Source organism: Hipposideros armiger, unplaced genomic scaffold (genome assembly GCF_001890085.2).
Source record: "Hipposideros armiger isolate ML-2016 unplaced genomic scaffold, ASM189008v1 scaffold_505, whole genome shotgun sequence".
NCBI lineage: Eukaryota > Metazoa > Chordata > Mammalia > Chiroptera > Hipposideridae > Hipposideros > Hipposideros armiger.
The window spans coordinates 1039141-1053504 of NW_017731855.1; the positions used below are offsets into that span (position 1 = coordinate 1039141).

Below are 14364 nucleotides of genomic sequence, written 5' to 3' on the forward strand. Positions count from 1 at the left end.
TAAGAGGGGCTCAAAGAAGGGGAACTACTGCTATCATTTCCAATTTATTTCAAGCCTCATACCTCATACTGAATCCTATCTGTGTGGGGTACTTCCTATCAAGGACTTTCTGATTAAGTCAAAACATCTAGCTTTTGGGGTGGCTGGTTAGCTCAGGTGGTTAGAGCGCAGTGCTCGTAACATCAAGGTTGCCAGTTTCATCCCCACATGGGCCACTGAGCTGCACCCTCTACAACTAGATTGAAGATAACTACTTGACTTGGAGCTGATGGATCCTGGAAAAACACACTGTTCCAAAATAAAATAAAATAATAAAAAAAATAAAACAAAACAAACAAAAGTCAGGTTAACAAATGTACCTGCTCAAATCTAACATGGCATATGATCTGGGAATTAGAAAATGGATTTGGTCAACAAAAGAGCCTGTGGGGCCGGCTGAGTGGCTCAGTTGGTTAAGAGTTGGCTTAAGAGTGCAAGCTCTGAGCAATAGGGCTACCAGTTCGATTCCCACATGGGCCAGTGAGGCTGTGTCCGAGCTGAGCTGTTGCTGAGCTGCCAACAGGTGGCAGGATGGCTCAGCTGGTGTAACAAGATTGCCTGTTCGATGGTGGGCTACGCCCACCCGTAACTAAGACTGAAACTCAGCACCTTGAGCTGAGCTGCCGCCCGGATGGCTCAGCGGATAGAGCACGCACTCTTAACAACGCTGCCAGTTCGACTCCCGCATGGGATGGTGGCTATGCCCACCCGCAACTAAGACTGAACACAGCACCTTGAGCTTAGGGGCCACGAGGTGCCAACAGGCAGCCAGATGGCGACTGACGCCCTCCACAATGAAGATTGAAGAACAACAACTTGGCTGGTCCCCTTCCCCAATTCCCCAATAAAATCTTTAAAACAAAAAAAGAAAAGAAAAGAGCCTGTGGTGTGTAGGCCCACTACCTATGTCCCGGACCATGAAAGAGGGAGCTGGAGAGGATGGCAACAAAACAGTAACAGTGTGATTGGTGCCATTACTAGGCTAGACAAAGCTGCTGTCAGCAAACTCTAACCTACAAAGCTTCTCATTTACAAAAAGAAAGGCCTAGCTTTAACTTGGAAAAAGGACTATTTGTGTGATCTTGCTTTCAGCCAAGTTTTGAACTGCCTTTCTACCTAACTGGGTACAGAATTTACTCTCTCCATAGAATGAAACTAACATTTTCATGACATTATCCATTACAGAGCTAACAGGCTACAAATCAATGTAACAGGATTCGACTGCTTTGAGTCATATTGCTGAAATGGTCCAATCGTGACCATAAGCAAATATATCCAGCCTTACACATAAGCAGCAAAAATGTGCAGCCCCATAAGTTACTTTCTGTTAGGTTTCTGTTTCTTTCTTTTTTAAACATCAGTCTTCCTCCTTTCCCACTAGGTATATAGGTAGAAAAACAAATGAAGTCAGCACTCTTTACTTCTCACTAGAATAAACTGTGACTCAAATACGGTGAGTGGTTATTCGCAAGGCTATAATTTTTTTTTAATGACAGATTTTCCTAAAAGAAACCACTATAACATCTGTCGAAGTACTCCAACGGGAAACAAAAAAATACATAAAGATTAAGTCTATTACTTTAACAGCACATTGCCAAACACAGACAACTAGGATAAAATGCCAAGGAACCTCAAAAAATAACTTTAAAAGATGCAACGTTCAAGTCATTCAAACGTGTAGGGTCCACAAACAAGAGAAAAACAAGTCCGAGAGCAGTTCTACTTGTGCATGATGGCAACTCATACTACTTCATCTAGGTTCATTCAGGTGTCTAAACCCAGCAGATGGATGAGCAGAGTTTGGTTTTTACTTCTTTGCTTGGAGATGTGCACACAGATTAGAGGAGAGGAGAATCTTCCAGATGCTGGTGGAAGCACAGCAGGCTTGGTTCCCCTTTGATAATGTATGAAGGCAGGTTTAGTTGAGTCAAGCGTTATCAGTTTCCCTAAGAAAAAGTCTTATGCATGCTGAAAGAGACGAGTTACTGAATTTGCCATGCTATGTATTTACAGTCATTTTCATAAAGTGAGCTCAGTAACCTGACAGAATAAAAAAGGTAGTTAATTTCTTGTATAACCTTTTACAATATGAGTAACTTCATGGGTAAATGATGCTGAAGTTCAAAGCCCCTCAAACATACATTAACAAGAAATTATTGACTGCATGAAGAGGCACACATCATATAAAATGCACACTTCACAGGGTTCCTGCATAGCAGGAAAGTCGCTACTACTACATAACAAATGGCTCTGCCAACAGTTAGAGCTGCCACTCAAGGGTTCAACTGTAGAATTCCCTTAAAATCTCAAGGAGTATTTGGAACAGCACAGATACCTTTGGGAGAATAAGCACATTGGGGGGGGGGCAAGATATTTTTCATTGGAAAATTTGAACATCATATAAATAAACCAATTTGTGAACTGGGTACGATTTAAGGCAATGCTACTCAGACCTGAGTGGGGGAAACCCACGAAAGTGTCTCTTTTCCTTCTGAAACACTAACAGGTCAGCATCAACATCAAAAAGTATCCCCCTTCCAAGCGTTGAATGCACCTTTAGGTATTTTCGGCATTACAAAATAGTATCCACTTTCATACTCTGAATATGAAATGGGAACTTCTTATGTACTCTTCCTGGAAAACCATTAAAAAACAAAAACACATGGCAGCTCAGGTTATTTCATATTAAAAAGTAACATGAAAATGAAGACAGCTACACCAGCACGCAGACACATTAGCGCTCTCAGGATAAGCTTGCCAGAGCACAGAATTCCTTATGACTGACTTCAGTGTAGTGTGCAATGATCCTGGATTCATAAATTAACTTTTAATATCAACTACAGACTAACGAATGACAATTAGACACAGTTAAGTTCAAAATTTTTCCATTTTGCTCCTGTTGGCTGCTAAAGAGCAGCAATTTAAATTGATATAAAAACTTCTGACCACAAAGCTTACTATACAGATAAAGTACAGAATCAAAAAGTAAGCAGCAATTGAGTTTCTTATTTAAACTTATCTGGTATAGAATATTTACATATTTGGGAAGAGACCTCTGAAACCACCATTCTGTTTACTCCACTCCTGCCCTCCCAGCCCCTCCAAATCGAAATTTGGTACCCTGAACTATAGACACCTGTACTTTGGCTAAGCTGCCTGGATGCATCTCCTCCTATGGTCTTGGTCTGGAAGCAAAGAAACCAAGTCTTGGAAATCATCTGCAGCCATCTTTTCCTAACAGCAGTGTACTGTAGTCAGTGGGTCTGTTCTTTCACAGCAGGGCGGGGGGGGGAAGGGGTTCTGCAATCCACTCCCCATCCTGAACAGGGCAAGATCCTAACGCCATCAGCCTCTTGCACCACAACAGGCCACCAGAGAAAACGAAAAAAAAAAAAAAAAGGTCATGACAAAGGCAGCAGCAATCAACACTGAGTTTCCCAACAAAGGAACCTCTCCCCGCTGGGATCCCCCAGAAATAACATTCCCTCTTTCCTCTCCCCCACCCCTCCCACAAAACGAAATTAATTCACATCACAGGAACATGGTACTCTGGTTAAGTGTCAGGTAAATACAACAAAGAGTAAATCTGTCACTTTTTATACTTTAACTGAGACATAAAGCTAATGAAACACACAACATCACTGTGAAAATAACTTTCTAAAACAGTGCAGCCAATAAAACACAAAAGAAGAGTTTGTCCACAATCTGCCTTGTACAGGATATTTATATTCTTTCGATGCCATATAAATAGCATTTATATAGCTTAAACATTCAGAGACATGCACTGGGACTTTTTAGGTAGTACGAATTTCGTCACAATCACATGTGCAAATTTTACAAATCACTAAATGAGTATTAGTAAGTTTAGGCTGGACTGTGTCTCGTATTATCTAACAAATTTAACGGGGGTTCAGAATCATCCATAGGAAGAACCAGGCGTGTTCCCCGAATGACCAGTTCGTGGTCCCCAAATGCAAGCTCCCGATCCAAGGCATCTTCAGAGCTGTTTCCCACAAATCTCCTTGGGGCACCAGCTGTTGTTGATTCGGTGTTCACAGTAGAATCCCCATACGTCAAACTAATATCACCATCATTGAGAATAAGATCAGAGTCATCATCTTTCAATTGTTCCTGGTTCTAAAAGCAAATAAAAGACGTTTTAAGAATCGTTATGCAATTCAAGAACCATATCCAACCGGAGACTTTTCAAAGACTCCCCATTTGAACACCTCAGCAGTAGCCTGCTGCCCTCGGGATCCTCTAAAGTCCTTACCTTGTCCTAAAAGAGGCTGTTGACTTGGGCTGTCAGCTTCAGCTCCCTCCACAGTCTGCGTCTCCCATCCCCACAAGCCCCGTTGTGTGCCTGCTAGACTGAACTGCTCACAGCTGCTCACATCTCTCAAGCTTTCTCCTACCTCCTTCCTGTCCCCTCGGGCCTCCTCTACATGATGAGGTCTCGGCTTAAAAGTCACTTTCTCCCAGAAGTCATCCTTGATTTTCCAAGGCTAGCTGAGGTGTTCCTCCTGGGTTCCCCCCTGGCATCCTGTACTTAGCCCTCTCCCTAGAGTGGCACCCGGCCTTGTATCATAACTGCATGGTCACTGGTATGTTCTGTGCACGCCCCCCCCCCACTGGACTAAGAAGCATCTTACATCCAGCTCTCCAACTCTACGTGTGTTTGAAAAATTTAAATTTGTCTTAGTCAAACAGGCTGTGGAGATTATTGGACAAAAATAACAAAAATCTGTTGTTGTTAAAAATGTGCCTAAATACTCAAAGGCATGTGAATTGAAAACCAAACCCATAACCACCAACCAGCCATAATCCCTTCCTGCCCAAACTAGTTAAAATACTAAGTCTAACTAGTGTCTGTCATTTGATTTGGGTATACTCACAACAAAGCTCTGTGGCACCTTCATGTAAACAGGAGCTCTTCAGAGCCTTCTCATGTCTTTATTAAGTTTGAGATTTGGGGCAAGAGCTATCAAATTTTTAAATGCATATGCCTTTTGACCCAGCAATTTAACCTCTAAAATATATTCTCTATACTTTTATATACTTGAGTAAATTTATATGCACAAGGATATTCACCATAAACAGTGTTTGTAATAACAAAAAAAGAAACGGAAACAACTTAAAGGTCTAGCCACATGAGACTGATTAAATCAATCTTGGTGCAGCCACACAGTGGGGCACTACAAAGCCACACATAGAGAAGGTAACACATCTCACGTATTCAGCGAAAGTTATCCATGATGTATCATTAAGCGAAAAAAGCAAGCAGTAGGACAATACACTGATTATAATCTCGTTTGTGTAAAACATTAATAAACCGCTGTATATACACATATAAGTTTGTGACAATAAAATATATCAGGAAGTAGCAGGAAGTATGCCCTGGGGAATGTAGGTGGGAGGAGAGCAACTTTTATCACTCACTGTACATTCCACACTGTTCGAATATTTGACCACAGCATATTACTTTTATAACTAAAAAGGGTAGCTAACAACAAAAGTAACATTAAAAATTAAGTTTTATGGTTGTCATGAGTTACACTGTGTCCCTGTAAAAGACGCTGAAATCCTAACCCATGAATGTTAACATCAGGTTGTGAGCATGGGCCCTGATCCAATATGACTGGTGGGTGTCCTTATAAAAAGGGCCAGTTTGTACGCACACACCCCTATGCAGAGGGACGACATCATGTGAAGATGGAAGACAGAGATCCGTGTAATGTATCTATAAGCCAAGGAATGCCAAATCTTGCCAGCAAACAATCAGGAGCTAGGAGAGGAGCATGGAACAGATTCTCCATCCCGGCCCTCAGAAGGAACCAACCCTGCCCACACCTTGACCTCAGACTTCTAGCCTCCAGAACCGTGCGACAACAAATTTCTGTTGTTAAATCATTCACTTGTGCTACTTTATTACAGCAGCACTGAGAAACTAATACAATGATGTATTTTGCTTTACTCCACAGGACACACAGTCATTGAGGAACTCTTCTGGCTTTTTGGTGATGGCCGAGTGGGTCTCTGGAATCCAAGGGCCAGGCCTCACTGACTTACCAATAGAGCTGGCTGACCCCTCTGCACAGAGCCACGTGGGCTAACAGTGCACACAGGGAATGGAAAATGTGCTTGGGGAGAGGGGTTGGGCAATGAAGGACGGAGAGACAAGACAACATGGGGTGTTCCCCTCACCCCACCAGCACGATCTGTCAAAAATGTTCATGACTCAGTGTAACACAAAGCTTTAGGGTACTCCTCCCTGACCCAGGTGCCACCCCCAGTAAGTCTGCACTAACATACCACAGAGAAGGTCGAAGGGAATTGGGGGGTGCAGGCCTACACTGCTTCACCACAGCCTCACCTCTGTACTCAAGGTGTTGCATCAGAGTAGTCAAAACTGGGGGGGTTGGCATCATGGGCACTGTCTCTGATGCCACAGATTACTTTTGCAGGGTTGGGTTAGAAGCAAAAGTTTTTTTAAAAGAACTGGAAAAATAAAATGTTCATATTTTAAAATCTGATTAGCATTTGTCATTTCTTTCTTTGTTGCAATACTTGCTGAATCACCAGTCTTATCTTGGTAGCTAAGAAAAAATTGTGGCGTGCAGATTATACCTAGATATGCTCAGGCCTCCCAGCAATGTGGAACAGAGGTCGATAAACCTTTCGTAATATTCCATAAGATGGAAAGTGTGAGATAAATGACCATCCGTTGCACTTTAGAGGCATCAAAAATCGTTTTATTAATCCTCTCAATATGACTGTGACTACCCTAACTTATAGATGAAAACATACACACTTAGTACTGAGCTCAGGCACACACTGCAAATCACTGAAAACCAGCAATGGAAACAGATTTACTAAAATCACCAACAGTAAGATGAGGTGCTATTCTAGATCTGTTTTCAAATGATGTTTCAAAGGCTATGATTTATAGATGTCAGTGTATTATCTGGCTGAGCAAAATATACTTCTATTTCCTCTCATGGATTTTATAGCTTAAAGGCAAGCAAAACAAAACAAAGCAAAACAAAAAACAAAACAAAACAAAACCAGTAACCCAGCCACAGAGCAGATCAATTCAACCTAATGAGGAACTCAGGTTTTGGATAAAGCCACTTACTTCATAAGCCTGGGGGCTGGTCAGGCACCTCGCAATGGGTCCACAGCAGGCAGGCAGTGTTGTTGTAAGAGGAGGCCCACTGTGTGTGAGCAGAGGCTTCAGATAGCTGTGCTGGTTAAGGAAGACCTGCATTCTTTTGTTCACAAATATAAAAAACCACCATCACAGTATATCAACCATTTCTGAGTACAGCAAGGGCTTTCATATATGTTGTCGCATTTCATCACCACGTTATGTCAGTGAAATAGCACAGGGAGAGTTTATTATTATCATTTCTATTTCACAGGTATGGAAACTGAGGCTCAGAGAAGTCCATGATCTCCCTGAAGTCACACAATCAAGTAAATAAAGGACCAATACTCAGCCCCAGATTGGTTTGATTCCAAATCCTGTGCCCTTTCCACAACATGATGTTGCCTTTCTGGTTTCACTAAAACCAAAAGGAAGACAAAATCACTCTCTCAATTTAGCACTGAAGGAGACACGAAGAAAGTCAAGGATGGTTAACAATCAGAAAATATATTAAATATTCCAGTAATGCAATATACTAAGAAATGGTTTGAATCATTTATTGTGGATTTAGCTGGCCCTTTGAATGAGGTGAAACTTCAGTATTAAAGAAAATTCAATTCTATTTAATTATATCATAATTTAATTCTATATAAAACATAGTATATACTTGGATAAGCTGGTTTAATTTCCACAGTAGATAGTTTATAAATATTTGTTAAAATGATATAAAATGCATATTAGTTTGACTTTAAAAAGATTGGTTTATTTAATGTTATCCACATTAAATTCAGTAGTAATATTTTAATTTGTCTGCAGTTCAATATACAACTGTCAATAACTTATATTGATGATTATTCAGATTTAATATTTAGTGATTTAAATTTTTTAATAAGGCTTCTGCTCAAGATGGCACAGTAGGTAAACACTGCTCGCATCCCCTCATGACCACATCAAAATTATAACTAAACTACAAAACAACCATCACTGAGAAATGCCTAAAATCTGCTGAACCGAAGCCCTACAACTTCAGTATTAAATGAAGTTCAATTCGAAAAACACTGTAAAAAATCATGTATCACTAGTTCCTCTGTCATAGACCCTCATTTCAGTATTTGTTTATGCTCTAAAAAATAAAAATAAAAAAAGACGTGATATATGATACTCAGAAGAAAAAAAAAGAGGAAATCATAAGAAAAAGTAAAGAAAGGGAGAGAGACACATATATGTTCCCACCTTCTAAAACTACAACCTAAGGTTGTTTTCAATTAAATATGAGGGAGTCAGAGAAAATGTCATGAATTCCCATACAAATTCTAAGTAAGGACTAAAGTACTCTATATAAATGCACTTACGTACTTTATAAAACATCTGATCACACAAAACCACTGAAAACCTGGAATAATAAATTCTACTGATGCACTGAGTATAGAAACTGCCAGGTCTTAAGTCTAGTGGTACTTAATAGGGTAGTATTAAAGCTATCAAGTCTTGGTGTTTAACTCGATATGAACAAATTCCTTAAAGACCAAAACTTACCAAACATTGACAGAAGAGAGAAAAAAAAAGAAAATCTGAATAGTCCTATATCTATTAAAGAAATTAAAAACCTTCTTATACAAAACACTTCAGGCCCAGGTGGCCTCACTGGTAAAATTTCCCAGTACTTAAGGAAGAAATAACACCAATTCTCCAGAAAATGGAAAAAAGAGAAAAATTCTTCACTCATTTTATAACACCAGCATAATCTTGTTCTAGAAACCTGACAAGACATTACAAGAAAAAAATCACAAGCCAGTATCACTCATGAAAATACACAAAAATTGGACACAAAATATTAGTGAATTAAATCCAGTGTCATATACAAAGAATAACACATTGTGACCAAGTCGGACCTGGTCTAGCAATGCAAGATTGGTCTAACATTCAAATATCAATGAAAATCAGTACAATAACATATTACAGGAGAATAAAATAAATTGATGCAGAAAAAGTAACTGATATTAAATACCTGTTCATGAGAAAAAAACCAAAAAACTCTCAGCAGACTAGAAATAGAAGGGAATATTCTTAATTTGAAAAGGATATTTGAAAAACCTACAACTAACATCATACTTTATAATGAAATACCGAAAAATTTCCCTGAGGTCAGGAATAAGACAAAAATGTCCACCATCATCATTTATGTTCAACACTGTAGTGCAGAGGTCCAGCCAGTATAATAAAACATAAAAAAGAAGTGCGAGGGGGCCGGCCAAGTAGCGCATTGGTTAGGAGTTGGCTTGGGATACCAGCTCTGAGCAGCAGGGCCCCGGTTTGGATCCCACATGCAGACCAGTGACACTGCCCTCTACAGCTAAGATGGTGAGCAACAGCTCAACCTGGAGCTGGGCTGCTGTGAGTTGCTAGCAAAGGTATAGGCTGCAGCCTCTGCTGCAGTGGGCTGCTGTGCTACCGTGAGTGGCTGGCAGCCGGCGTGAGCTGCCAAGAGTCTCCGTGAGTGGCCGTCCAGTGGCCGGTGACCGATCTGCCTCACCCAGGAAGAGCACAATGATAATACCAACATGGGCCAGTGAAGCGACGTCCTCCACAACTAGACTGAAGAACAAAAGGACAGCAACTTGTCTGTTCCCCTTTCCCAATTCCCCACCCCTGTTCCCGTCCCCCAATTCCCCAATAAAATCTTTAAAAAGAAAGAAATACAAGGTATTGGAAAAGAAAAAAATATATTATTCATTTGTTTGTATGTACAGAAAACCAAAAAGAATCTACAAACTATTAAAAATAATAAGTGAACTTAACTAGATTGTTGGATACAAGGTCAGTATCTAAAAATCCAACTGTATATCTAAAATATTAACAAATAAGTAGAAAATAAAATAAAAATAATTTGCAATAGCATAAAAATGTCAAATACTTAGGGACAAATCTAATGAAAGATGTGCAAAGCTTATCATTGAAAACTACAAAACGTTAATGAGAGAAATTTAAAAAGCTCTAAATAAATGGAGGGAAATATTGTACTCATGAATTGGAAGACTCAATGTTGTGAAGATATCAGTTCTCTCCAAATTCATCTACGGATTTAATACAAACCCAATAAAATTGCCAGTGGATTTATTTTTGTGTGTGTATGAGTGTATGGAAAATTACAAGCTGTTTCTAAAATTTAGACAAAAATGCAATGAACCAAAAATAGCCAAGGCAATACTTAAGAATAACAAACCTAGAGGATAAAGTACAATAAGAGAGTTTCGTATTGATGTAAAAATAGACAAATAGAAAAGGGAGTCTAGAAACAGATCCCCACTTATATGGCCTAGTGATTTACAACAAAACTCCACTGCAATTCAGTGGATTAAGGATGGTATTTTAAATAAATGGTACTGGGTCAGTAGAATACCCATATACAAAAAAGCAGATCTTGACCCATACCACACACCATACACTAACTCAAATATGATAGCTTAAACAATCCCATTTTTAGAAGAAAACAAGAAAATATGTTCATGACTTTGGGATATAAAAGATTTCTTAAGATACAAAACGTACTAACCATAAAAGAAAAGACTGATAAAATAAACCTCATTAAAATGAAGAATTTCTGTTCCTCAAAAGACAGGTTAAGAACACAAAACAGTGAGCTATGGGTTGGGAGAAGATATTTATGATATATATAACCCACAAAGAACCAATTCAGGAATATAGAAACAACTTCAAATCAGACAAGACAACTCGATGAAATAATGGGCAAAAGAACTGAACAGACACACTTCACAAATGAGGATACCAAAATGGCCAGTGAACGTATGAAAGGATGCTCAACCTCACAGGTTATCAGAGGAACGCAAATTAAACCACAGGAGGTATCACTGCACGCCTATCAAAATGGCTAAAAATGAAAAGGCTGACAGAAACAAGTTTCAGTGGAGATGTGAGACAACTGGAACTCCCCTGACTTGCTGGTGGGGGTGTAAATCAGTTACAACAACTCTGGAAAACTGGTTGGCAATATTTATGAAAGCCCTAAATTCCAGTCCTAGGTATCTAACTCAAGAAATGAGTGTCTATGTTTATCAAAGGATATATACTTATACACAAATGTTTAGCTTTATTTGTAAGAGCCAAAAGCTGGAAACAAACCAAGTTTTTATCAACAGTCGATGGTTAAAAAAACCCCAACCCTGCCTTTATTCATACTATGGAATACTACACAGCAATGCAAAAGAATGAATTGCTGGCACAGGCAACCATATGGATAAATTATACAATATTGAGTGAAAGAAGCAAGACATAAAATAATATATAATATATGATTCCATTTATATGAAGAACAAGAACAAGTAAAACTAATCCATGTCGATAGAAATGAGAGAATAGTGGTTGTCCTTTGGGGGTGGACAGGAAAGGCATTACTGACTACAAGGAAACACAGGGTGCTTTCTGGGGTGCTGCAAACATTCTATATACTTTGTACGGGTGGCAGGCACACAAGTGTACACATAGGTCAAGATTCATTAAGCTGTACACTTAAGATTTGTGTACATTGCTGTATTTAAATTGTACCTCAATTATAACAAACAATCTGGCTACACAAAGAAACTGAAATCTAGAATGAGGAATGATTCATCCCACTAGAGCACTAGGTTTTAAAATCACCAGGTCGTAGTAATTAATTGGGTAGTATTAAGTCAAACAAGTCTTGGTGGTTAGTTCTATAAGAATATAGAGAAAAAATAAGCTATTATTCTACCCTTTCTCTACATTAGGATCATTTCATTGTTTTGGATATTATGCAGAAAAAGTACAGAACATTTCATGCAGGAAACACTACACAGTTTTTGTTAAATCAGAGGGATGGAAAAGCCCCAAGAGAGAGGGGAGTGGCTTATGCCCAAAATGCTGAAAATGAAGCCAAAAGTAATGAATGACATAATCATTAGACAATTTTAAAGAGCCAGGATCTCTCTCCCTAATGGGAGTTTTAATGCCACAGATGTACTTATATTTTTATTTCCATACAGTAATTTAATTCTGAGTATTGTAAAAAGTGAACGTAAAATACTATCCAACAGAAAAACTAGTAGATTCTAATGATAAGTGGCAAGTGCATTTTTCTTAAGTATACAATGTTTTGGTCAGAAAGGCGAAAGCAGGGAAAATAATTTTGTGGATGTCCCAAATTTACTTCAATGGAACATAAACCAGGTTTTGATTCACTTACTGATAAGTCTGACCCAGAACTCCATGGCCCCTTTTACTAGTTCTGTTTTCAAATAAGAAATTTTAATAGTGAGAGATAAAAAATTTTTTAAAGGCATAACTTAAACAGGTTATAGACTATAACATGACCCAAAGTATAGTTATGAAGAAGACTGTTACAAAGGACAAGAAAGAAATCCGCAGACAGTGAAACAGTGGCATTCTGAATGGAGCGGAGAATCTGCGGGTTTTTGGAAAGGTCAGAGAAAAAAGGCCTATCACTGACTATTGTGGCATCTAACATTACATGCTTTTTCCTAAGGCGGCCTCTCCTCTCTTATTCTAACAAGTACACTGACAAGAACAAGAACCAAAAATACTTTCTTTCTTTCTTTTTCTTTTTTTTTTTTTAGCTGAGCCATCCTGCCACCTGTTGGCAGCTCAGCTCGGGCCCATGTGGGAATCGAACCAGCGACCCTGTTGCGCTCTTGAGTGAGCTTTTAAACCAACTGAGCCACTCGGCCAGCCCAACGAACACCTTTTTTAGGGTTCACTAAATTAGCTACAGGACAACAAATATTAAGGCTTGCTCAGTAAATAGACCTATATATCAAAGAAAGTCTATCATAAGGGCTCCTGAGTCCCCTTCACACAGCCTGCTTCTGTAATAACCAATCCCTACTGGCTTCATGGGTTTTCAAAGGAATTCATTCGTGTGGGTTTCCTTTAATAACTTTCTCCACTACCCTGAAGAGGAAAGGGAAAGCCAAAGGTAGGTTTTATATTCTGCTTCAGGAAGGGAATGGTCAAAAGAGTTGTTCTATGGAACTGTAATTGTCCATGTCCATACTACCATTTTTTTCTCAGTTAAGGATACTTATGATCAAAGTTGTACCATATCCGGAAGAGCCAGGCACTCTCGGCTTTGGTTGTTCTCCTTTCACTTTCAGGAATACCCTGCAAACAAATAATGAAGAAATCAATACATACACAAAGATAAAAACACGTTTATTTAGAGTCATTTCTTTATAAAATCAGAAATATAACCTTTCATGTATGAGATGCACTCCAATATAGAGAACATTAGAAGTTTGATAGCTTATATATTGCGGTTTTGGAATAAGAAATTGAAATGTTTTTCTGAACACTTCTATCACACAGGCTGCTTGCTGATTTATGAGTCTACTGTTATTTTTAAAAAATCAATGTGAGATCATTCACTCCTTAAATCTGAAAGGCTTCTTTATACCCACAATGTGAATTGCAACTTAAGTAGAAAACATCACACTGAGAACCCTATCTTGGGGAGTTGTCATGTGTTCCAAAAGTAATGGGCATTTTCAAAGTTGCTACTATTAATATGTTCTTAGAACGCTAGCAAAATGAAAGTAGAGAAATTCCATGGTAAGCCTGACTGGCTAGGAAGTTTGAAAACTAACATAGCAAGCAAGCCTCTTCCAAAATAGCTTCCAAAAACATCAACTGGGTCCTTATTTGTAATATGGTGCTGTCAATAGTGGGGCAGTTAGGCAACCTGGTTCATCTGAGCTCTGACATGAACCAGTTGGGCAAGTCCCTTTCTACCCTGTGGGCCTGAATTTCTTCATGCATACAATGTAAGGGGTAGAGAACCTTGAAGGCTCTTTGTAGCATGAATGTTCTATGGTTCCCTGATTTTTGAAGAGCAGAGTTTAGATTCTGGGTTGCGGTTCCTTCCTATCCTTCACGATCCTTGAAACAAATGACACTTCCTTTCAACATGTATACATAATATAAAAATGTTTGCGGCTGGCCGAGTGGCACGTTGGTTAAGAGTTGTCTTGGGATGCCAGAGGGCCCCGGTTCGGATCCCACATATGAGAGCCAGTGACACTGCCCTCTACAGCTAAGATGCTGAACAACAGCTCGACCTGGAGCTGGGCTGCCGTGAGTCACCGGCGACGGCGTAGGCTGCAGCCCCTGCTGCAGTGGGTTGCCAT

General features: G+C 39.3%; 1 protein-coding gene across 3 annotated transcripts in view; it reads right to left on the reverse strand.

The window, feature by feature from the left end:
• Positions 1–1364: 1364 nt before the first annotated feature.
• The window catches only part of SLC9A6 (solute carrier family 9 member A6), a 52896-nt gene continuing 39896 nt past the window's right edge, over positions 1365–14364 (reverse strand). For 2 of the 3 annotated variants that reach the window (XM_019667789.1, XM_019667787.1), the window contains 3 exons: positions 13263–13342; positions 7175–7280; positions 1498–4176 (listed from right to left, as the gene is read on the reverse strand). In XM_019667789.1, the coding sequence (XP_019523334.1) occupies positions 3904–4176; positions 7175–7280; positions 13263–13342 (459 nt within the window). In that variant the 3' untranslated portion in view covers positions 1498–3903. Of the gene's footprint in view, positions 4177–7174; positions 7281–13262; positions 13343–14364 lie in introns of all 3 variants that reach the window. The other variant, XM_019667788.1, reaches the window with a different exon arrangement.